This window comes from Poeciliopsis prolifica, unplaced genomic scaffold (genome assembly GCF_027474105.1).
Source record: "Poeciliopsis prolifica strain line A6 unplaced genomic scaffold, Auburn_PproV2 SCAFFOLD082, whole genome shotgun sequence".
Classification (NCBI taxonomy): domain Eukaryota; kingdom Metazoa; phylum Chordata; class Actinopteri; order Cyprinodontiformes; family Poeciliidae; genus Poeciliopsis; species Poeciliopsis prolifica.
Genome location: NW_026562457.1, coordinates 579,792 through 605,700, shown reverse-complemented (window position 1 = coordinate 605,700; position 25,909 = coordinate 579,792). Strand labels below are relative to the sequence as shown.

General features: G+C 39.9%; 3 protein-coding genes across 5 annotated transcripts; all 3 read left to right on the top strand.

Moving 5' to 3' along the window:
• Positions 1-6,308: 6,308 nt before the first annotated feature.
• LOC129352915 (galactose-specific lectin nattectin-like) lies at positions 6,309-11,920 on the top strand. Of its 3 annotated transcripts, XM_055022127.1 has the most exons (8): positions 6,339-6,383; positions 6,520-6,623; positions 6,722-6,787; positions 6,952-6,970; positions 10,219-10,313; positions 10,525-10,659; positions 11,184-11,295; positions 11,558-11,920. In XM_055022127.1, exons 3-8 carry the CDS (start codon positions 6,722-6,724, stop codon positions 11,623-11,625), a joined length of 495 nt encoding a protein of 164 aa, XP_054878102.1. In that variant the 5' UTR covers positions 6,339-6,383; positions 6,520-6,623; the 3' UTR covers positions 11,626-11,920. The 3 variants fall into 3 exon arrangements, with proteins under 3 accessions (XP_054878103.1, XP_054878101.1, XP_054878102.1); XM_055022128.1 differs by having other exon boundaries at positions 6,309-6,623; positions 11,188-11,295; XM_055022126.1 differs by having other exon boundaries at positions 6,324-6,623.
• A 3,854-nt stretch (positions 11,921-15,774) lies between these two features.
• On the top strand, positions 15,775-18,270 carry LOC129352914 (ladderlectin-like). The gene is made up of 7 exons (XM_055022123.1): positions 15,775-15,878; positions 15,978-16,043; positions 16,208-16,226; positions 16,813-16,907; positions 17,119-17,253; positions 17,565-17,676; positions 17,915-18,270. Exons 2-7 carry the CDS (start codon positions 15,978-15,980, stop codon positions 17,980-17,982), a joined length of 495 nt encoding a protein of 164 aa, XP_054878098.1. The 5' UTR covers positions 15,775-15,878; the 3' UTR covers positions 17,983-18,270.
• A 3,207-nt stretch (positions 18,271-21,477) lies between these two features.
• On the top strand, positions 21,478-25,161 carry LOC129352916 (galactose-specific lectin nattectin-like). The gene is made up of 7 exons (XM_055022129.1): positions 21,478-21,566; positions 21,666-21,731; positions 21,896-21,911; positions 23,690-23,784; positions 23,992-24,126; positions 24,398-24,509; positions 24,779-25,161. The coding sequence occupies exons 2-7, from the start codon at positions 21,666-21,668 to the stop codon at positions 24,844-24,846; spliced, it is 492 nt and encodes a 163-aa protein (XP_054878104.1). The 5' UTR covers positions 21,478-21,566; the 3' UTR covers positions 24,847-25,161.
• Positions 25,162-25,909: the final 748 nt, after the last annotated feature.

Genomic DNA, 25,909 nt, shown 5'->3' with positions numbered 1-25,909 from the left:
AATAACAAAGACTTTTGATGACCTCTATAAAAATAACTTTAATAATTGCTTTCTGAGACCAACAATTACTTAAAGAAGTGGTCAGCACTCCCTCTCTCTCTCCCTGGAGTCAGGGAGCACTGCCTGCTTTAGTGTCTCCCTGTTGTTGTTCCAGTTTCTTACTTTAAAAAATTAGATTTGGCCTTTTTGACTTACATTTGGAATGACCAAAAGTCTCGTTTTAAAGACTGCCTGCAAGAATCAAAGCAAGATGGAGGCCAGGCTCTTCCCAATATCCGACATTATTTCTGGGCCTGTAATTTGGGTTGATTGTCCTTTTGGGTGCACTACAGCTGCAATGATGGTGGTCCCATTTGGGTGGAGATGTGGCCCCATGTGCCCCTTTATCTCTGCCAGCTGTGACGGTGCAGCCTTACCCTTACCTCTAAATCGTACTTCCTCTAACCGTATAGTCTATAACTTCCTGGCAATCTACTCACAATTTAGGAAACACTTTGACCTTCGTCAGATGAGTCTTTCCAGTCTAATTGCGTTTGATTAACCTTTTCCTCCTTCATTGCAGGATGCTACTTTGGTGTGTGGCAAAGTAAAGGTCTTCATATTGAAAACAAGTTTGCTTCTTTTAAACAACTGTCTAAAGAAGCAAACTTTGAATTGCCTTCCTGACACTTCCTTTGATATTTACAGGTTAGACATTTTATTACCTCATACGTCAAGATTCCAGGCAAGTCTCCAGATAACCTAATATAATTAGGTTACAATTGATAAGTTGATGTTTCTTGACCCAACAAGGAGTAAAAAAATTACTTAATTGATAAAACTGATCTCACATTTAGATTCCTGATCCTTTGTCACAAATAAACAGTCCTGGGAGCAGGATCTTCAAATTACGATTAGTGAGGCAGTTTGGGCTGATAGTTTGAGGAGAATCCACTCATCTTCAATATGCGTGGAATATAAATTAAGCAAACATTGTTGCTTCACCATCTCCTCGGAACATCTGACATTTACCACCTGAATCTGGGAATCTCCATCCTCTACCTCAAACGTAGTGTTTTATTTGAAGGCAGTCAACAGACTGAATCCAACAGAGTCAGGAAAAGCAGAGCAACATCTCACAGATACGTCCTTTTTTAATCCACTTCTGTCATCAGAGAGTACATTCCATACAAGAACACAGTTCTGGACAGAGAAGCAGAAGTGGCAACATCAGCCGGTTTGGTCGGTTCTAATAACTTCTTACGGTACGTAACTCTTCACACTATCAGGAAAAACGTCCTTGGCCGAATCCTGGAAGATTCTGCAACAACTTGAACACGTTGTAAAAAAGTGACAAAAGCGAGAACAGACAGTGACTTACTCCAAAATGTCCACTTCACAGACAAACAAAGTGAAGGTATATAAAGTCTGTGTTTCCATCTCTGAGACATCCTGTGACCAGAAACTGCTGCTGGAACAGACTCTTCAACTAACCATCAGAACAAGGTAACATTTAAAGTCCTACTGCTCATGGTGATGTTTTATGTCTTGGTTGAGTTGATCTGTGATGCTAATTATGAACTTTCCTAACCATTCTTTCTACAGATGGCTGCCGGTCTTCTCTTCTCTCTGCTTCTTGGTCTGAGCTTTGGACTCTGGGATGGAGCTGATGTAAGTATGGAGAAGGACTTAAGACAATGACTGGTATGTCCCTGTTGGGAGCTTTGGCTGACTGACGTAGATCAGATGGAGCAATCTGAGCCATCACTTGGTTGATGAGAAAACTTTGTTTTGTTGGGAATTTTGTCCTAAAACTTTGGGTTTTTCATCCACAGGCCGGATGTGAAGTGAGAGGTATGTGATTCTTTTATTGAGTTTCTAACACCTAAAAGATAATTTATTGTGAGAAGTTCTTTGACAAGATAGGAAACTTTTGGTTTCTTGGGTCATCCTTTCAGCAAAATTACAGGCCTTAATTTCTGTATGAAGGACTGTATGTGTTTGGTGTGACATGATGCTGATTGTTGGATGGATGTATTAACCTTCTCCATTCATATTTCCCAGCTAACACACCACTTGACTGCCCTGCAGGCTGGAAATGGTACAAAGGTCGATGTTTTTTGTTTGTGGAAGATCCAACTAGATGGATAATGGCAGAGGTACAATAGATGTGATGATCACAGCAGATTTCCTACATTAAAATAAATTTATTGATATAAAGACAATAAGATTCACCAACAATAAGGTTACAGAAACTGATTTCCATTAAACAAATAGATCCATAATTTCTAAAGGTTGATATTCAGTTGCACCAACTGTCTCACTGCACAGAGGAAAGTTTAAACCAGTGTTGCCTTTTTCAGAACGACTGCCTCTCAATGGATGGGAATCTGGCCTCATTTCACACTATAGAGGAGTACAACTTCATCAGAGACCTTATCTACAAAGCAGCTAAAAAACACACAGAAACTTGGGTTGGAGGTCATGATTCAGCACAGGTGAGAATTTAAAAACATACAAATATCTCCGTTTGGTTGATCACTTTTTCTGTCAAGATGCATTTCTCATGGATCTTTTTGTAAAAGCTTTTAGATGACATTTGTTGTGAATTGTTTTCTTCCGGCTGCTCTGACCAGCTGAGGGTTTAAATATCAATGATCCAAACACAGTTCATGTTTTCTATAATGAGTGACAGGAGTCTAGGTTGGTTCTGTGTGATTTGTTTGCATTGCAACTTCAAACTAAGATGTTCTTTCAGGAAGGCTACTGGATGTGGACTGATGGTTCTAACTTTATTTTGAAGTCCTGGGGCCCCTGGAGCCAGATAATAAGCAAGGAAAGGAACATTGCCTGTTGATGAACTCTTCTGGTATTTATTACTTCGAAATCATAACCTGTAATTTAATAATGTTGTTTAAATGCATGTTTTTATCTTTGTATCTGGTGTCTTAGTAAGTAGGAGTTTGTCCTGTAATCAGTGGGTTCCTGGTTCGAACCCCCACTCCATTCATGTCCGTTGTGTCCTTGGGCAAGACTCGTCATCTGCCCTGCATGCTTTCTGAAACCGATCAAATCATGTCAAAGTCTTTGTCAAAGGTTTGTGGTCTGGATTTGTCTCTTTGTTTTCAGAACAAGATCATACAGCAGATGAAATCTGTAGCAAGAAGTTTCCCTACGTCTGTGTTCGACCCCTGTAACCTTCCTTTGCCTAATAATCTGAACTGTATGGCTTTCCTGCTGGTGATGTCACTTCCACCTGGATGTCAAGTCTCGATGACATCACTGCTGGAAGAACCTGATTTCACTTTATTTGATCACTGAAATAAATGTTTTCTTTCTCTGAAATCTGATTGATTTAATTATATAATTGAAAATCGACCAGTGTTTCAGCCTCCCTGCCTTACATGTTTTAGATGTTTCCCTTCTGCCACACCTGGAATCTGTGGGTGATTAACAGCCCTGTAGTTCTTGATGGCTACAGAAGAGATCATGCAATCCTTTACTGAGCTATTCTGGAATAGAGACACATCAAAGCATATCAGTAAGCACATCAAAACAGAAAAAAATAAATCAAGCAATTTAAAATGATTTAAAGCCCAGCAAACCTGACACTTCCTCGTCCACCACATGTTCTCCCAGACCGAGCAAAAGGCCCCGTGTCAAACCATTAAAAACTCAAATCTCACAGCATCTCACAGAATTTCACACGTTGGTCTGAAGTGGTGGGAAGATAAAAAATACAAAGGGAGACGTAAACCTGTTAAAATATTTGTTGTGCCTCAATGTCCTGGGTTACAATGGGCACGAAATGCTGTTATTTTTTAATAAACACATTTAAGATGAAAGTAATGTTGCCAAACTTACCATAAAAGTTCTCAGAGCAGAATTCAATTTAGATCCCGGTTGCAAACAAGCCAGCAGCAAAGTGGCGGTTTGGTTGGGACCAACCACTAGTGTAAAACTGGGGAGGCAGACCGATCCGCTCCTTGTAGATGATTTTCAGCCAGCACATACTACACAGTCAGTAGTAATTTTTACAGACAAGCAAGAAAATGGAAAGAAAGGAATCACAATCCACTGTTCTCAACATATAGTGCTTAATTTAAAACAGTGGTTCTTAACCTGGGTTCTACAGAATCCCAGCGGTTCTGCAGAACCCCGGCGGTTCGGTGAGTCGGTCTCAGGGGTTCGGCGGATCTTCTGCCGCAGAGGTAAAGACACTCTTTTGTAAAGTCGTGATGATGCGCCCTGCTTGGCCAATCAGTGCTGCAGGGAAGTTAGTGCCCAGTAGTCAATGGATGTCGTCGTTGGATGTCATGTTGTTTCTTTCTCAATATTTGAATCCATACTAAACATGTCGAGCAAAATCAGAAAGTGGTTGGACGAATATGTACAAGAGGAATGCTCAACAAGTCGACTGTTCGATCTTGGGAAGGTTTTGAGTCTCGGCAGCAGGAAGCAAACTGAAGGCCTCCAGAACGCCGAGACCAGAACTTCCTTTCTGACTGGCTTATCAAAATATTCACCAAGATCCAAAACGTTAAATAATAATTGTAAAACAATCAACAAAATGTGTTAAAATTAATAATCTGTAATCTTTGATTCAAAATGGGTGACCAGTCTTTCCCAACCCTGGTCCTCCAGCCTGTTCATCAGTCATCAGTTCAAATCATGTGTGCTGAATTAGGGAACTACCTAAAACTTGCCTTGAGGACCAGCGTTGAAGAACTCTGGATTAGTCGCTGGCATTTCAATCATTAGATTTCAACCACTGAACAAAATTGATTCAATCTTTCCAACATCAGTTCATTGGCTAGAATTGGATTATTGTTTCATGGTTTATGCACCATCAATTGTCAACCTTAGCCAAAAATTCAACCTTTATTATCATAATTCAATGTTAAATGAACATATTTTCAAATCAAGCCAACAGCAGAGTGGCTGTGTGTTTGGGACGTCCAATGCATGTAAAAATAGGAGCCGGCCGCTTCACTCCTTGCAGTCACTTGTAGATGTCTTGGTGTCAATTTATCACGCACAAACAGTAATAATTTTTATGGACAAGTAAGAAAATGTATAGAAAGAAATCATAACCTACTGTCCAAACCTACGCTTATTACTGTGCATAATTGAAAACATGTTGAACCTGCTCAATAATAAAAGAGCAGGAGGCGGAGTGCGACAAGCAGCATTCGTTGATTGAATATGAAATATCAATATTCAATATTAATATTGAATATTGATCAGATATTGACATTTTCAACCACAAAACAAGATTGATTCAATGACATATTTTCAACATTGGTTACTTGGCTAGAATTAGATGATTGTTTGATGGTTGATTCACTGATAATTGTCGACCGCAACCAAAAATCAACCATTTTGACTGTAATTCAATGTTGAATTAACATTGATGGCTAACTAGGTGATGACAAGAACATGTGGTGTGGCTGGATGGCAAATTCATAACCCTGTATTGATTTACAATCAATACAGTTGATTGTAAATCACACATGCATCATCCTATTTGCATCAAACTGGATAAAAAATAATATCCAAAAATGGCAATAGGATTATATAAGAGTTTGACTCTGGTGCTACTGGAACAGAATATCTCTATGATAAAAATGAAAGATTCTCTAAATGCGCTGCCTGGTGTACAGCACATTAAAAGCTGTCTACCTCACATGTCACCTGAATAACATAGATCTTGAAGTGCTTTGAACTGTAAAATATTGACAGATGCCAGTCTGAAGAGTAGTAATCATTGGCCATATTCTTCTCATGGATGACTTAAAGCTGCATGCCAAGGATGAACTAGAAATAACTCACTGATCCTCATATATAGCAAACTCACCGGAACATCATTCAGATGGCAGAAGCTTTCTAATTGTTTCCAAAAAGTCGAGGTGATCACAGCTAAACACGGAGCAGCCAGCATGAAATCAAAAGGAATCATCTGTAGACCTCTGTGACTGGACTGTCTTGAGACACAAATCTGGAGAAGGATCCAGAACCTGCCCTCTTTTAACACAGGTGGACTGAAGCTGGTTTTTCAGTCTTCAGGACGGCCGACTGCTCTTGTCCTCTGCCACGGAGTCCTTCTGGCATGACAGATCCCACTTCTCACACCAAGCATGTGGTGGAAACTCCTTATCAAACAGGAAGACAAACTACTCAAGAATGATAAAGTTTCAACTTTATCTTTCAAGCGTTTTATTTGAAGGCAGTCAACAGACTGAATCCAACAGGTCAGGAAAAGCAGAGCAACATCTCACAGATACGTCCTTTTTTAATCCACTTCTGTCATCAGAGAGTACATTCCATACAAGAACACAGTTCTGGACAGAGAAGCAGAAGTGGCAACATCAGCCGGTTTGGTCCGGTTCTAATCACTTCTTACGGTACGTAACTCTTCACGCTATCAGGAAAACGTCCTTGGCCGAATCCTGGAAGATTCTGCAACAACTTGAACACGTTGTAAAAAAGTGACAAAAGCGAGAACAGACAGTGACTTACTCCAAAATGTCCACTTCACAGACAAACAAAGTGAAGGTATATAAAGTCTGTGTTTCCATCTCTGAGACATCCTGTGACCAGAAACTGCTGCTGGAACAGACTCTTCAACTAACCATCAGAACAAGGTAACATTTAAAGTCCTACTGCTCATGGTGATGTTTTATGTCTGGTTGAGTTGATCTGTGATGCTAATTATGAACTTTCCTAACCATTCTTTCTACAGATGGCTGCCGGTCTTCTCTTCTCTCTGCTTCTTGGTCTGAGCTTTGGACTCTGGGATGGAGCTGATGTAAGTATGGAGAAGGACTTAAGACAATGACTGGTATGTCCCCGTTGGGAGCTTTGGCTGACTGACGTAGATCAAATGGAGCAATCTGAGCCATCACTTGGTTGATGAGAAAACTTTGTTTTGTTGGGAATTTTGTCCTAAAACTTTGGGTTTTTCATCCACAGGCCGGATGTAACATGAGAGGTACGTACTTCGTTTATTGTTGGAGATTCTAACACCTAAAAGACAATTATATTGTGAGAAGTTTAAAAAAAAAAGATAGTAAACTTTTGCATAGATCAGCTATATTGGGTTGTGCTTTAGGCACAAGTACAGAAACATCCCATCCCACAAGGCCGATAGGCAACAGTAGTTTTTACTGAAGGCAGCTAGAAATGCTAAGGCAAATTATTTCTGAATAAAATAATCAGAACCAATAAATGTGTCATTTCAGAGGCTTTTCATCTGAAAATATTTTTGAATAACTTATCTGCTAAATCCTCTTGTTAAAGTGCAGTATTTTTAGTTGATTTTTCATTCAATTCGACATTGATTATGCTTTATCAATAAAGTACGAGTCTAAGTCTAAGTCTTTTTCACAATGATTAACTGACATGATTTCATAGATTGTAATTTCTGTTAATTGCTCATACTTTTTATGTATTTTTACCATCATGTTTGATGCTGTCAGGAAAGTGGGATGCTGTGTTTTCTCTGTGGTTCTTGCAGCTGGTAGCCACCTGAGGCTGCCATGGTTAGCAGCCATACTTGCAAGTCCTTCAGCCTCATCATACACAGAACCGGTCTGGTTGTATCTACGTATGATGATACAACCACTTCTGTTGTCCTGCAGTTTTTATATGTGCCATAGGTACAAAACACTGGAATGAAATGGCTTCATTACCTCCTTGTTCTCCAGAGCCTTAATGACCTAATTATTCTATTCAGGTGGTGCAGCAGAGGTACATGTAAACGTTGCAGGACACTGGCCTTTGAGGACTGGAGTTTGACACCCCTGTGGTAGATGAACCAGAGACTGTGGATAACCTGATTACCCAAGTAACTCAACTTGATCTGAGATTAAAGGACAGACTATGAGACAGACCAAGAAGAAACTACCTCAATCTTCCCATTAATTTTTCACTAACTTTCACTCTGTCTCTTCATCCTCCTCAATTGCTAAGTCTCCTACACAGAAACCAGAACCAATGCAAGAAGCATCTCTTGAGGAATGGTAGCGCAGGATGCAGACTAACCAGTGTTTGTATTGTGGAGGTTCTGATCACTTCATCAACACTTCAGTTAATAGCCAAAGTCCATAAATAACTAAGGGGAGTCTGAATCTGTGTTTTTTCCTCCGTGCTACACAGTTTTTTCAATAATACTCATTCCATATCAGCGCTTTGGTTGATCCAGGTTCTGAACAGACCATCAATGCCCCGTCCGTTATTCAACAACATGAAATAGTGACTATTCCTATTAGGAGCCCTCTTGAGACAAATGTCAATGGAAGACCCTTGCCACCAATAACCCATTGCACGAACCCATTCACTCTGATCATCTCAGGTAGCCATCATGAAATTGTCAATTTCTTTGTTTTCTATTCCAAACATTCATCCACCATACTAGGTTTTGGCTGGCTACAAAGACACAACCTATATCTCAATTGTGAAAATTGAGATATAGGTGAATCCTGGCCCACTGTCTTTCTTCCTGTCTGCAATCTGTCATCCCTCCTTGCCCAACCCCAGGAAATTCACCTGTTGATGAATCCCCAGAACTGAGCCAAGTTCCAGAGGATTATGGATCTTAAACAAGTTGTCAGCAAATGCAAGGCTCTATTGCTGCCACTCCACAGATCATATGACTGTGCCATAAACTGTCTCGCTGGAGCACCTTTGCCTTCTAGATGTCTCTTCAATGTGTCTCATCTTGAAAGAGAACCCATAGAGAAGTATATAAATGAATCTCTTGCTTCTGGCATTATTAGACATTCCTCTTCTCCTCTGGGGGGGGGGGGGTTCTTCTTGTTTAAGAAGGATGGCTCACTCCGATTGTGCATCAATTACCATGGACTAAAGCAAATCACAATCAAGAATCCTTACCCTCTGCCAGTTATCCAGATTTCGAACCCCTCCATGATGCTAAGATTTTCACCACCACACTTGACCTCCTCAATGCCTACCACCTAATCTGTGTCAGCCAGGGAGATGAGTGGAAGACTGCTTTCAAGACCCCTCTTGGCCATTTGGAATACCTTGTCATGCCATTTGGACTCTGCAAAGCCCTACGCAATCTTTCAGGCCGTCCAATGAATCTGGACCAATGCCATTGTTGCTCTCAACCAAACAGCAGAACATAACAAGAGATACTCAGACAAGACACATATTCCCTCCTCAATACACCCCAGGTCAGAAAGTTTGGTTATTCTCCCATGCCCTGTAAAGTCCATTTCTAAGAAACTCTTACCCAGGTTCATTTTTCCATCATAAATGCCTGCTATCCATTTTTGCCTACCCCAAAGTCTTCATATGCACCCAACCTTCCGTGTTTCCCAGATAAAACAGTCCATATGAGCTCCTTCTGAGAACCCTCCTCCCGTCCGAGTCATTAATGGGCATCCAGCTTTTGACATCCAGTGGATCGTGGCCTCCTGTCGGTGAAGTCTGTATCAGTATCTTGTTGACTGGGTATGGTACAGTCCTGAGAAGGATTCGTGGGTGCCCCAGTATATCATCTTGACTCAATCTCTCATAGCTGACTACGAAGCCTCCCTTGTGTCCACTTCTTTTGCCTGAGTGTTAACCCATGTTGTGACATCAAGCCCACTTTGTGAACTTCTGAGTTGCTTTCTGTGTGAAGTAACTGAGCCCAGTGTTACTCCTTGTTTCCCTCTCTTCAGGTCTTCCTGAGTACCACCTTAAATTTATCTGTGAAAACTCTCATGCATTGTCAGACCAGAAACAGTCAAAATTTTCAGCTTGGATTTTCTGACTGGTAACTTTAAGCTCCTCCATCAACGTTGTACCACCTTTCCGCTCTCCAACAGTTCTGCAGCAGCCACCGATCCTCAGCCTACTATTTTGCAGTTTTTACCTCAAGACCAACACCCCACTCACCTCTCTCTGGTGGACTTCCTTGTCATTCTCTGCAAGTTGCTTATTCACCATTTCCTCTTACCTTCATCTGCTCAACTAATTTATTTCTTCCAATTTATTTTTTCTTCCAGAGGTTCCCCACATTGCCGATGTACCAAGGACCACCTCCTCAATGCCTACCATTGCAAATAAACCCCATTTTACTGAATTCTGTCCTGAGTCTTTCTCTGTATGTGGGTCAGAAGCCAAAACAGAGATATGACAGATGCAACTGAACTTCTATACTGTGTCTGGTGTTAGAATTATGTTGATTATCAATAGGATGTATTTACCTTCTCTCTTCACATTTCCCAGTTGACATATGTGAAGGCTGCGAAAAGGATTGGAGCTGGCATGATGGTCGATGTTTTCTGTATGTGAATAATGCAAAATCCTGGGCTGCAGCAGAGGTACAACAGATGTGATGATCTCAGCAGATTTCCTACATTCAAAGGAAATGTAAATTTATTGATATAAAGACAATAAGATTCACCAACAATAAGGTTCCAGAAACTGATTTCCATTAAACAAATAGATCCATAATTTCTAAAGGTTGATATTCAGCTGCACCAACTGTCTCACTGCACAGAGGAAAGTTTAAACCAGTGTTGCCTTTTTCAGAGATTCTGCCTCACAATGGGTGCAAATTTGGCCTCATTCCACAGTGTAGCAGAGTACAACTTCATCAGAGACTTTACCTACAAAGCAACTGGAAAACACACACAAACTTGGGTTGGCGCTTATGATTCAGCAAAGGTGAGAATTTAAAAACATACAAATATCTCCATTTGGTTGATCACGTTTTCTGTCAAGATGTATTTCTCATGGCTCTTTTTGTAAAAGCTTTGAGACGACATTTGTTGTGAATTGTTGTCATATTAATAAACTGAATTGAATTGAACAGGTGTTCCTAATAAAGTGGTCAGTTCAGTCAAAGACATTCCAGTTGATTCTGGTTATAATGCAGTTAACTGCAGATTAGAATATCAGTTGGTCAACAGTTACCTGAGGAAGAAACCCAGTTTGTTGTATTGAATAACTGACTATGCTAAACTCCCTCATGCTGAGGAAGCATGTGGCAACAGTGGAGAGGAATGAGAGGAGACCTCCAACAGAACCAGAACCGGCTTCTGTTTTTCCTCCGGCTGCTCTGATCAGCTGAGAGTTTAAATATCAATGATCCAAACACAGTTCATGTTTTCTATAGTGAGTGGCAGAAGTCCAGGTTGGTTCTGTGGGATTTATTTGCATTGGAACTGAAAACTAAGATGTTCTTTCAGGAAGGCAGGTGGCTGTGGAGTGATGGCTCCAAGTTTGTGTTTAATTCCTGGGGTTTTCATGAGCCAAACAATGCTGGAAAAAGTGAACACTGCATGGACATCAACATACATGGTATTTATTACTACAAATGTACTAAAATTATTTTTTTAGTTAATGCATGTTTTTATCATATCTTTGTATCTGGTGTCTTAGTAAGTAGGAGTTTGTCCTGTAATTGGTGGGTTCCTGGTTCGAACCCCCACTCCATTCATGTCCGTTGTGTCCTTGGGCAAGACTCGTCATCTGCCCTGCATGCTTTCTGAAACCAATTAAATTATGTCAAAGTCTTTGTCAAAGGTTTGCAGTCAGGATTTGTCTCTTTGTCTTTTTACAGAACGAGATTATGTGAATGATTCTGACTGTTCTGAGAAGCTTCCCTTCATCTGTGCCAGACTCATGTAACCTGATGCCTAATAATCTGAACCATATGGTTTTCCTGCTGGTGATGTCACTTCCACCTGGATGTCAAGCCTCGATGACATCACTGCTGGAAGAACCTGATTTCACTTGATTTCTCACTTAAATAAATGTTTCCTTTCTCTGAAATCTGATTGATTTAATTATAGGATTTAAAATATATCAAAATTCCATTTCAGCAGCAACTAATTGGTAATATTTGTAAATCTCAGCTATAAATTTGTACTGAAAATTATCAGAATATCAATGCATTTGTAAAGTAATAAAAATCTATAAAATATGAAGTTTTCACAAACTCTGAATCACATGTTTTGCACAAATTCACTCGTGTCACAAATATTTTACACTAATGAAACCTTGTAAAAATGTTTGTCACCATAAACCTCTGGAACACCAGAGCATCTTTAGTTAAAAATCTGTAAAAAAAAACTTAAATTTATAAAAATAAATGCAATGTATCTTAAACTCTTTTGGCTGCGTTTCCATGTTGGAAAGTTAACTAGAAACCTAAGATTATACATGCAAAACTATTTTCAAATCCCTTAAATTAAATTGCATTATTTTTTATCATTCATCCTGCCATTGTCTACTCCTGCTTGTCCTGGAGAGACTGAAGAGGGCCTGGTGCGCCTGGTCAGAGGTTTGTTTCCTATTAGAAGCTGTTGGTGAAAACAGAATCTCCTCCTCAATCAGGTCATCAGAGGATTTGGCTGGCAGCCTTGATCAACAGTTTGTTGACATTTATGCTGATCACTGCACATCTCTAGTGTGCACACTTCAGAGAACCTGTAATTCCAGGGTTCCTTCTGCAGAATCCTAAGTAAACCTGGATTCCTTTGGGTGATGGTTTATTCCTTTGGCTGGGATTAAGAACTGGACAAACTCACAGTAACCTGTAGTTTTTGATCTTTAGCTCCTGGGACATGAAGGAGCCTTCTCTTTGCTGGTGTCACCATTCAAAATGGAGGATGACAGAGAATGTTTGTCCTGGTTGTGAGGTTTTAAGGTCTCCATCACATCACAGAGTTTCCTTTCTGAAACTCCTGCTCTTCAAGGGTTAACATAGTACATGATTGAATCTGTAGTTATAGTTATCAGTTCTTCATGGCCAACACTGCTAAGAGGCCTCGTTGATTCAGAAATGGTCGGAGTCAGAAGGACTCTGGCTAAAACGGACAAAGTCTCCCTCTCTGTGCTGAAAGCTGCTGCTGAACTGTAGAGCTCTCTCAGTGACAGACTTCAGAAAGGAGCGTTATCACAGATCCTTCCTCCCAGCAGCTGGAAGAATTTACAGCCATCACTGCTGTGTACATTCACATGCCGGTATTGTCAATTTATGCAGTTTTTACTCACTTCAAAGAACATTTTAGCTGATATCTGCAGCATAAATGTTTTACTGTGTGTTACAATCTTTATTGACACTGTAAACAGTCTGTTATTGTTGGAATGATTTTATAGTTTATTATCATGTATTTGTTTTACCTTTCTCCTATATTATCATCCATTCATTTGCCTTTGTATTTCCATTTTAATGGTGTGCTTTGAGTGTTTGCAGAAAAGGAAACTGTTTGAAGCGGCCTGCTGAAGAGTGCTTACTCTGACATGTAACCAGGGTATTTCTAACTTTCATAAAAGCAGGAAGGGGGCTCGACTGAAGCTTCAGAGCATAGTTTTGAATTCTGTAACTGGGTTTCAGCTGTGTTCTCCCTGATTCTTGTCCCTTCTTTGTGTCTGTATTCAGGTATTTATACCTAACATAAATTGGTCCTTCGAGCCAGATTCCAACATGCCTGCAGTTTCCAGGGGAGGAACGGACATCAGAAGACCGTGGCCATGGCAGAGTCTCACATATCCATTCCAGGACTGATCTCCACCCTGCCTGCTGGGACCCAATGGCTGATGGAAAGGAGCGAAGGAGACAAGAGTCTGTGAGTACTGTTTTGATTGAAATGTGAGCGAACGATTGAGAGTCATTGCGCGTTTAAACCTTATAATCCTAGACACTGATAGATAATAAATAAGAAGGACGACGGTGTCCACGTGAACTGAAAAATCCATAATACCAAGTGTGTGTGTGTATTAATTTAAATACCATTGGTATTTGTCCTCATACCAAATGGCAGGAGTGTAAATGGTGAACCTCTTGTGGATGTTTAAAGAATATTTCTGCTGATATCTGCAGCATCAATTTTCTATTGTGTGTTGCAATCGTTATTGTGACTGTTAATAGTCAATCTTTTCATGCTCAGATGCATTTACATATTTTGAACCTCCATCCATCCATCATCTTACACTCCCATACCAAATGCGGTCAGGGATATTTTTAACACCAATTAAATGAAACTGTTCAGTTGCACATTCCTTTGGACCAGGGTTTTCTATGTATAATAAATACATAGTATAAATGTAGAAAATTTGCCCTGACTGTACATTATTAAATTCTTGATTCTGTTTTTATATATGTAGGCCTTCGCAGTGACAGCGCTGTTATATTCATAGTGTTTATTAATATGATTCTTTTATCAAATGAAATGGTTTTATGGAGACCTTAACAAATCTGAAAACTCAAACTTCACAGAGACAGACAGATTTTTGAATTTATGTTTCAAAGTTGTTGCAAAAATTCCTAATAAACCCAACGGAGAAATTATGACAAATTTTACGCCACACTCACTGAGAACAGGAACTGTCATGTTTCACTCTAAATAGCCTCTATCTGACCCCTTTGACCTAATCAACTTGAAGGTGTGTCCAGTAACTGAAGACATGTTGACATGATGTGGTTTCCAGCTGACCCTGGTGTGTGCACTGTGGAAATGTCACAAATGACACCATTACCGTAAGTTTGGCTCTAAATTCCACAGATCCGAACTCACCGGGATCGATCCTTATCTGACCCCCAACAGAAGTCCTCAACCATCTTTGGTGAGCGTGGCCTAATTACAGCGCCCCCTACAATACTTTAAATACACAAACTTCAGAATCATTCAGCACAGTCTTGAGGCATTGAAGACCAAAAGTTATAAAAAATGTTTTGCACATCTAAGCATGTGGGCGTGGCCGACCCTGAAATCTGACCATTGCCCATGAAACATCAAGGTGCAATAACTTCTACATACAAGGTCACAGCTGCAGTGATCAATGCAATACTCTTAATGTGATGATCTTGGTCTGTTTAGGTTTGTGTCCACTTTGCTTTAGAGCTTCCTTGCATCTATTTCACCATCCTATGGTAATCATTCTACTTCCCTACGTTTGCATAGATGCTGTCTTCCACAGCTGTTCCTGATTCCATAACAAATGTATTTGAATTCAATGTCATTTTCTCCTTATTACTCAGTAGAAAAGGTCACTGGTTTTCATTGTTCTGGCTGGTTACTCACAATGGCCATACTTTATGTGATCCTTCTCATGGATGACTTAAAGCTGCATGCCAAGGATGAACTAAAAATAACTCACTCATCCTCATATAAAACTTTCTAATTGTTTCCAAAAAGTCGAGGTGATCACAGCTAAACACGGAGCAGCCAGCATGAAATCAAAAGGAATCATCTGTAGACCTCTGTGACTGGACTGTCTTGAGACACAAATCTGGAGAAGGATCCAGAACCTGCCCTCTTTTAACACAGGTGGACTGAAGCTGGTTTTTCAGTCTTCAGGACGGCCGACTGCTCTTGTCCTCTGCCACGGAGTCCTTCTGGCATGACAGATCCCACTTCTCACACCAAGCATGTGGTGGAAACTCCTTATCAAACAGGCAGACAAACTACTCAAGAATTGATAAAGTTTCAACTTTATCTTTCAAGTGTTTTATTTGAAGGCAGTCAACAGACTGAATCCAACAGAGTCAGGAAAAGCAGAGCAACATCTCACAGATACGTCCTTTTTTAATCCACTTCTGTCATCAGAGAGTACATTCCATACAAGAACACAGTTCTGGACAGAGAAGCAGAAGTGGCAACATCAGCCGGTTTGGTCCGGTTCTAATCACTTCTTACGGTACGTAACTCTTCACGCTATCAGGAAAACGTCCTTGGCCGAATCCTGGAAGATTCTGCAACAACTTGAACACGTTGTAAAAAAGTGACAAAAGCGAGAACAGACAGTGACTTACTCCAAAATGTCCACTTCACAGACAAAAAAGTGAAGGTATATAAAGTCTGTGTTTCCATCTCTGAGACATCCTGTGACCAGAAACTGCTGCTGGAACAGACTCTTCAACTAACCATCAGAACAAGGTAACATTTAAAGTCCTACTGCTCATGGTGATGTTTTATGTCTTGGTTGAGTTGATCTGTGATGCTAATTATGAACTTTCCTAACGATTCTTTCTACAGATGGCTGCCGGTCTTCTCTTCTCTCTGCTTCTTGGTCTGAGCTTTGGACTCTGGGATGGAGCTGATGTAAGTATGGAGAAGGACTTAAGACAATGACTGGTATGTCCCTGTTGGGAGCTTTGGCTGACTGACGTAGATCAGGTGGAGCAATCTGAGCCATCACTTGGTTGATGAGAAAACTTTGTTTTGTTGGGAATTTTGTCCTAAAACTTTGGGTTTTTCATCCACAGGCCGGATGTCGACTGAAAGGTATGTGATTCTTTTATTGTTGGAGTTTTTAACATGTAAAAGACAATTATATTGTGAGAAGTTCGTTGAAAAGATGGGAAACTTTTGCTATATTGGGTCATCCTTTCAGCAAAATTACAGGCCTTAATTTCTGTATAATGTAAATTAATAAATAGTTTATTTATTACTTATTGTATAGAAACATCCCATCCCACAAGGCGGATAGACAACAGTAGTTTTTACTGAAGGCAGCTAGAAATGCTAAGAAGGCAAATTATTTTCTGAATAAAATAATCAGAACCAATAAATGTGTCATTTCAGAGGCTTTTCATGGGAAAATATTTTTGTAATGACTGTCATCTAATAAAACTTTTGGGTTAAGTGCAGTATTATTAGTTGATTACTGATTTAACATTGATCATGCTTTTTTAAAATAATTATTAACTGAGTCCTTCTGGACTCCTAATTCCTATTTTCATAAGATGGAATTTAGATTAATTTCTCATATTTTTATGTATTTTTACCATAATGTTTGCAGCTGAACATCTTGACTTTGTTTTGTGTTTTAATTATGCTGATCAGTGGATGGATGCATTTACTTTCCCAGTTGCCGACTGTGAGGAGTGCACTCATGGTTGGAGATGGTATGAGGGTCGGTGTTTCCTGTATGTGAAGGTTAAAATGACCTGGGGTGATGCAGAGGTACAACAGATGTGATGATCTCAGCAGATTTTCTACATGCAAAAGAAATGTAAATTTATTGATATAAGAACAATAAGATTCACCAACAACAAGGTTACAGAAACTGATTTCCATTAAACAAATAGATCCATAATTTCTAAAGGTTGATATTCAGCTGCACCAACTGTCTCACTGCACAGAGGAATGTTTAAACCAGTGTTGGCTTTTTCAGAGATTCTGCCTTTCATTGGATGCAAATCTGGCCTCAATAAACACCTTACATGAGTACCACTTCATCAGAGACTTTACCTTAAATTCAACTGGAAAACACAAACAAACTTGGGTTGGAGGTCATGATTCAGCACAGGTGAGAATTTAAAAACATACAAATATCTCCGTTTGGTTGATCACTTTTTCTGTCAAGATGTATTTCTCATGGCTCTTTTTGTAAAAGCGTTGAGACGACATTTGTTGTGAATTGTTGTCATATTAATAAACTGAATTGAACAGGTGTTCCTAATAAAGTGGTCAGTTCAGTCAAAGACATTCCAGTTGATTCTGGTTATAAATATCAATGATCCAAACACAGTTCATGTTTTCTATAATGAGTGGCAGAAGTCCAGGTTGGTTCTGTGTGATTTGTTAGCAAAGAAACTTTGAACTAAGATGTTCTTTCAGGAAGACACCTGGTTTTGGAGTGACGGCTCCAAGTTTGTGTTTCATCGCTGGGGCTACAGAGAGCCAAACAATTTTGGTGGAAACGAGAAATGTATGGACATCAACATGCATGGTATTTACTACCTGTATTTTAATCATTTCGTTTAAATGCATGTTTTTATCTTTGTATCTGGTGTCTTAGTGAGTAGGAGTTTGTCCTGTAATCAGTGGGTTCCTGGTTCGAACCCCCACTCCATTCATGTCCGTTGTGTCCTTGGGCAAGACTCGTCATCTGCCCTGCATGCTTTCTGAAACCAATCAAATCATGTCAAAGTTTTTCAGTCAGCATTTGTCTCTTTGTCTCTTTACAGGACGAGATCATGTGAATGATAATGAATGCTCCAAGAAGTTTCCATTCATCTGTGCCAAATCCCCATAACATTTCTCTTCTGATGCCTAATAATCTGAACCGTATGGCTTTCCTGCTGGTGATGTCACTTCCACCTGGATGTCAAGCCTCGATGACATCACTGCTGGAAGAACCTGATTTCACTTCATTTCTCACTTAAATAAATGTTTTCTTTCTCTGAAATCTGATTGATTTAACTATAGGATTTAAAATATATCAAGATTCCACTAAATGGTAATATTTCTAAATCTCAGCTATAAATTTGTACTGTAATAAATAAGTGCATTTGTAAAGTAATAAAAATCTATGAAATATTAAGTTTTCACAAACTCTGAATCACATGTTTTGCACAAATTCACTCGTGTCACAAAAATTTTACACCCAATGAAACCTTGTAAAAATGTTTGTCATCATAAACCTCTGGAACACCAGAACATCTTTAGTTAAAAATCTGTTGACCCCAAGCAGGATACTGCAGATGGGTCGTTATTTACAGCAGGATGATGAACCAACATGGTAGAAAATTGGTTGAATCAACTTTCTACCATGGTAATCCCATCGCTCAGACCAAAGTCTGACATTACAGCCTCATTGACGACTGTTTGTTAAGCACTGAGGAGTTATCTGAAGTTTGTATATCAGATATTGTCCAAGTGTCATTTGGAGTCTCCATTTGGAGTCTCCATATGACAGTGGCGGAAAACTATTTCCCAGAAAACTGCAGAACCACAGCTTGGGTGGGAGTGCTACTGGCTCACCAGTCATTGATTGTAATAGTTATTGATTTCAGCTTGAACTCATGCAAATGGCATTTGGAGTCTCTAAGCGGAGACTCCAAATGGCACTTGGACAACATCTGTACATCCTCAAAAATAAAACATGTCCAAAATGACATTTTTTTGTGCTAGCTTGATCAGTCTTTAGATCCAAGAGCAGAATACTCTGTTCTACAGATTTATTGTATTTTCCAGTTCATACATTCAACACTCAAGGTGCATTTACAAGAAATAAACAGGAAAAATCTGGATGGAGCAAAATCTTTCAATTTCTTTTGTGTTACAAATGTAATGGCTACAAACTACTTACAATTAAAGTATTTTTGACGGCAAAAATAGAACATTTAGCTATTCATTTTCATAAAAAGAATAAGCTTTTGCATGTAGTCCAAATTGTTCAAGAACAAGCTGCTTAAATTTGGGTATACCTTTTCAGCCGTTTTGGGTGATTTTGGTACCGCCAGGTAAGGGATTAACAGTTTAGTCTTAGCTTGGTGTTTTGCATTGTAGTAATGACAGAAAGCAGAATAAGCTTATGACAATAGTGGAAGAAGAAATTCAGGAAGTTAAAAATCTGGCAGCAAGCTCAAGAACTGACAATGAGCAGTTGCAACAAGGATAGACTAGTTCAAGTGCTCTGCCGATCATTTCTTCAGCATTGCCTAATGCCCCTCGTACATATTTATCTTAGGACCCTTCTAAAATATTTGAGATGATCCAGGAATTGTGTGGTTGTATGTTGCTGTTCCAGAAGCCTTTTTTTTCCAGAAAACAGCAGGCAGAGAGTCTTCAGGAGTTCTCCTCACATTAATGGGTTTTATGGAGAGAGCGAAGCAGTGTGCACCTGCTGGCATGTTAAAATCTGAGACTCTGTTAAGAGACCAGTTTACTGTGTAAGTGTTGGACAGTTCCCTTTATGGTGAGTTGAAGCAGTTGGTGCGCACACAGCCGGATCGCTCTCTGCTTGATGCTTGTGCTGCAGCAATCCAGTGGGAGCATGAATGGAGGTGCCTCATGGTGTGAGGAGCCAAAGACAGTCGGTTCCGTCAGTCTATGGAGTCCAGTTGGGGGTTCATGGTGGTCCTCAGATAGCTGAAATGTGATTTATAATCAATAATTTACCTTGATGAGTTACAAGAAAACTACAAGTGGAGTCTTGCTTTGTCCTGCATTCCCTTCCCCAGTGTGAGTCTGACCTTTGGTAGCTTGATTTGCATAGGGAAGTGATAACGACATCCTGCAAGCCCTGTCCAAGTTAGAAGGCAAGAACCAAACTGTGGAGTAAACAGGAGATGAACCAAATGGTTGTTAATAGGCCTCAGTGGGATTGAATGTCATAGAGCAGTGCAGACCCAGGGTTGTGGTCCACAGAATTGAAAACTGTTGGGAAAGCAGATTGTTATTGAAGACAGTACTGGATGTACGAGAACTGTGAAAAAGGAAAAAGAGAAGAAAGAAAAAGAGGTAAGAGAAAATTTATAGGCGCTAATTATTCAAGAAGGGAAAGAAGTTACTGATGAAGTTCCTTTAGGACCATTGTTATTATGGGCCAGAGTCCAAGGATGTGCTGAAAAGTATGAGGAGGCAGGACAAAATGAAGACTGAGCTAAATTTTGTCAAAAGAGTACACTTAAAAACACAAAGCGATCCAGGAGAAAATTAGAAAGTTCTGTTCAGAGCTAGCAGAGCTTTGGCAAGGAACTTCACCTTTACAAAAAGACAGAAAGCATGGTGGAGTTGTTGAAAAAGTCATGACCTTGAACCCCCTCATAAATCCTCAACTCCTAGCTTGTATCTTGTTTTAACTGTTACATGATGCTGAGTCTAAGTTCAAACAATCCATTTACTTCAACTGGATCTCAGGGACCTTCTCTGTCAGGTGTCTCCAGGGGAACATCTAGTAGTCAGGGAGGTTATGTACAGCCATTTCATGATAGAATAGCAAGAAAATGCCGTTGAGAGCACAACCATTTTATAAAATGGTGGGCCGCCATTTTTACCAGTAGCTCGTCCCGTTCCACCACTGCAGATTGTTCCAGCAGAGGAGCTCCCTCCAGGGAGTACCCACCTCAACAGACTGGTAGTACAGCCCCTGTAATGCTAGAGGCTAATCTGCTGGGGCACTGGGTCCTGATACAGCAGCTAACAGGGTTACAGAGTCGACATTCAGCAGCATCACATCACAAACATCCAGAACAAGGATCCAGAACCTGCCCTCTTTTAACACAGGTGGACTGAAGCTGGTTTTTCAGTCTTCAGGACGGCCGACTGCTCTTGTCCTCTGCCATGAAGTCCTTCTGGCATGACAGATCCCACTTCTCACACCAAGCATGTGGTGGAAACTCCTTATCAAACAGGAAGACAAACTACTCAAGAATTGATAAAGTTTCAACTTTATCTTTCAAGTGTTTTATTTGAAGGCAGTCAACAGACTGAATCCAACAGAGTCAGGAAAAGCAGAGCAACATCTCACAGATACGTCCTTTTTTAATCCACTTCTGTTATCAGAGAGTACATTCCATACAAGAACACAGTTCTGGACAGAGAAGCAGAAGTGGCAACATCAGCCGGTTTGGTCCGGTTCTAATCACTTCTTACGGTACGTAACTCTTCACGCTATCAGGAAAACGTCCTTGGCCGAATCCTGGAAGATTCTGCAACAACTTGAACACGTTGTAAAAAAGTGACAAAAGTGAGAACAGACAGTGACTTACTCCAAAATGTCCACTTCACAGACAAACAAAGTGAAGGTATATAAAGTCTGTGTTCCATCTCTGAGACATCCTGTGACCAGAAACTGCTGCTGGAACAGACTCTTCAACTAACCATCAGAACAAGGTAACATTTAAAGTCCTACTGCTCATGGTGATGTTTTATGTCTTGGTTGAGTTGATCTGTGATGCTAATTATGAACTTTCCTAACCATTCTTTCTACAGATGGCTGCCGGTCTTCTCTTCTCTCTGCTTCTTGGTCTGAGCTTTGGACTCTGGGATGGAGCTGATGTAAGTATGGAGAAGGACTTAAGACAATGACTGGTATGTCCCTGTGGGAGCTTTGGCTGACTGACGTAGATCAGGTGGAGCAATCTGAGCCATCACTTGGTTGATGAGAAAACTTTGTTTTGTTGGGAATTTTGTTCTAAAACTTTGGGTTTTTCCATCCACAGGCGGCTCAAATGAAAGGTATGTGATTCTTTTATTGTTGGAGTTTCTAACATGTAAAAGACAATTATATTGTGAGAAGTTCTTTGAAAAGATGGGAAACTTTTGCTATATTGGGTCATCCTTTCAGCAAAATTACAGGCCTTAATTTCTGTATCATGTAAATTAATAAATAGTTTATTTAGTACATATTGTATAGAAACATCCTGTAGAAGCCTAAATTTAGTCTCTGGGATATCTTGTGAATTTGCATATCTAATTGGAGTGGAAGATTTGGGGTGTGGCTAAATTGAAGGAGCTGGGCAGTTGGAGTGGAGCCACACAGTTTTTTGACCTCACTTTTTCTTTCTCTTTTTTGCTTACCTTTTATTAGTGCGGAATGTAAAATTTTGTACTGTTTTTATTTCTGAAGTAAACCGTTCAACTTATCAAGAGAATTCAGTCTGTTTTCCGTTTTGGGTTTTTTTTTGTCATCGAGTAAGATGAAGGGAAAAGACGGAGGGCGTCAAGCTGATGGCTTCGACAATTAGGAAACAATACATCCCATCCCACAAGGCCGATAGGCAACAGTAGTTTTTACTGAAGGCAGCTAGAAATGCTAAGAAGGCAAATTATTTTCTGAATAAAATAATCAGAACCAATAAATGTGTCATTTCAGAGAGTTGGGAACCGGGGTTTTGGGACCTGTGTTGGGTTTTCTATTCCTTCTGGCTCCTCAGGTTCTCCACTAGATGGAGCCATGGGGCTGTTGTCACCGAATCTACTGTTTATTGATCGCACCTGCAGATAAACCCCGTTGTTATCCTGGCTTTAAGAGGAGCAGGCTGTCAGTCCTTTCACGCCTGAGTGTTATCTACTATGTTACTTCAAGCCTCAGAAGAATCACCGCTCTGGTTTTTTCCTCAAGTTTTTGTGATAACCTACAAGCTGACCTTTCTGATCTTTTCCCAACGTCCTCTCGGTGTTTGGATCTGCTCTTTAGTGTCACTCTGGTTACCTTCTCACGTCTCAAGATCTTACATCCATTTCCTGGTTACATCTTCCATGACTGACTACTCCCTAACGCCTCTTCTTCAAGTACTCCCAGTCCGCCCTCCAACTCCACCTCACTCTGGTTTACCTGAACAGAAACCCCACTTGATCTCAATCCCCGGAAACCTCCAACTTCCACCCTGGCGGATCATCTCCTTGATCATCATTGAGCGAGAGAATTTAGTTTGCAATTCTGTTGTCTCCACTACCTTCTCACCTCTCGTCTATTCTGTTTTCAGTGATCCATTTGTTCCCAGTCTGCTGGGTCGGCCAAACCTCTTTCAGAATAGAACTCTCTCATACAAGCTCATGATTCTGTTCTTAGGTGTCTCTGTGATCAACATAATCGATCTAAGCAATGTCTGGATCAATTAACGCACCTCTTGCACAATGTTCAAGCAGCTTCTCCTCCAATTCAAGTGTACCAGCGAGTTTTTCGTCTCCTGAGAGTGTTATGCATGTGGACCAAAAGCCTACCTAAAACCATGACACAGAAGTTTTACATGTAAACAGTCATCTACTAAAAACTTTTGTTGAAATGAAATATTTTTACTTGAATATTGACTTAATTTAATATTGATTATACATTTTTATTATTAACTGATATAATTCCCATTTTTAAAACATGTCATTTGGATTAATTTCTCATATTTTTATGTATTTTTACCATAATGTTTGATGCAGCTGAACTTCTAGACTGTGTTTGGTGTTGAAATGATGCTGATTATCGGATGGATGTATTTAATTTCTCTCTTCATATTTCCCAGTTGCAAACTGCAATCAATGCTCTTCTGGTTGGACTTGGCACAACGGTCGATGTTACGTGTTTATGAACATTAAAATGTCCTGGTCTACAGCAGAGGTACAACAGATGTGATGATCTCAGCAGATTTCCTACATTCAAAAGAAATGTAAATTTATTGATATAAAGACAATAAGATTCACCAACAATAAGGTTCCAGAAACTGATTTCCATTAAACAAATAGATCCATAATTTCTAAAGGTTGATATTCAGCTGCAGCAACTGACTGCACAGAGGAAAGTTTAAACCAGTGTTGCCTTTTTCAGGGACTCTGCCTCACATTGAAAGGACATCTGACCTCAATGCGCAGTACAAATGAGTACCACTTCATCAGAGACCTTATCTACAGAAAAACTGGAACAAACACACGAACTTGGGTTGGAGGTCATGATTCACCAGAGGTGAGAATTTAAAAACATACAAATATCTCCGTTTGGTTGATCACTTTTTCTGTCAAGATGTATTTCTCATGGCTCTTTTTGTAAAAGCTTTGAGACGACATTTGTTGTGAATTGTTGTCATATTAATAAACTGAATTGAATTGAACAGGTGTTCCTAATAAAGTGGTTCTGTTGGAGATTCTGGTTCACATTTTCTATGAGATGGCAGAAGTCTAGGTTGGTTCTGTGTGATTTGTTTCCATTGGAACTGAAAACTAAGATGTTCTTTCAGGATGGCATCTGGTTTTGGAGTGATGGCTCCAAGTTTTTGTTTCATCAGTGGGGCCAGGATCAGCCAAGCCATACCGATGGAATTGAACACTGCGTCAACATCAACAATTTTGGTATTTATTACTGGGAAATCATAACTTGCAATTTAATCATTTCGTTTAAATGCATGTTTTTATCATATCTTTGTATCTGGTGTCTTAGTAAGTAGGAGTTTGTCCTGTAATCGGTGGGTTCCTGGTTCGAACCCCCACTCCATTTATGTCCGTTGTGTCCTTGGGCAAGACTCGTCATCTGCCCTGCATGCTTTCTGAAACCGATCAAATCATGTCAAAGTCTTTGTCAAAGGTTTGCAGTCAGGATTTGTCTCTTTGTGTCTTTACAGGACAAGACTTTGTGGAGGATTCTGACTGTAACACGAAGCTTCCCTTCGTCTGTTCCAGATCCCCATAACCTTTCTCTTCTGATGTCTAATAATCTGAACCGTATGGCTTTCCTGCTGGTGATGTCACTTCCACCTGGATGTCAAGCCTCGATGACATCACTGCTGGAAGAACCTGATTTCACTTCATTTCTCACTTAAATAAATGTTTCCTCTCTCTGAAATCTGATTGATTGAAATAGAAAATTTAAAAAGTGTCAAGATTCTAATTAAGCAGCAGCTATAAACTAATTGGTAATATTTCTAAATCTCTGCTATAAATTTCTACTGAAAATTATCAGAGTATCAGTGCATTAGTAAAGTAATAAAAATCTATGAAATATGAAGTTTTCACAAACTCTGAATCACATGTTTTGCACAAATTCACTCGTGTCACAAATATTTTACACCTTATGAAACCTTGTAAAAATGTTTGTCATCATAAACCTCTGGAACACCAGAACATCTTTAGTTAAAAATCTGTTGACCCCAAGCAGGATACTGCAGATGGGTCGTTATTTACAGCAGGATGATGAACCAAAACACACATGAATACAGACATTTTTCGGCAGACAGAGAATCAACTTTGTAACGCTGGAGATATTAGTTGGGGCCTGCTCATAGCAATGCATAAGGAGAGCAGTGACTGACTTGCGTACCGCTGCGAGCCCACCTACAAAAGTGATATCAAAACGTGCGGCTTGGCGCTGGCATTGGAGCTATTACTTTTGGTGGGATTCGGAGTTATGATGAAAAAGTAAAAAGCGAAAAACCATCAAAAAATTTTCGTCAGTTAGAAACTGCCCAAACTAGAGTGTAATCAACGTTTCGTTAGTGTGGGAAGCAGTGCGATTCTGACCCCAAATAAATTTTGAAATCGCCGACACGCCCACAAATATCGCCCTATCGGTATCAAACTCGGTCATGACATAGATATGCATGCCTGCTCCGGTAAAATGTTTTCAAAATTTTCCTAGGGCTTACGGTTTTCTGTCTAGGGGCTTCAGAGCGAAGTGATGCGACAGGATTTCGACTCGCTCAGCCAGGATCACTTCCATGTATTTCTGAAAGATGTCAGACCTCAGCGCACACCAT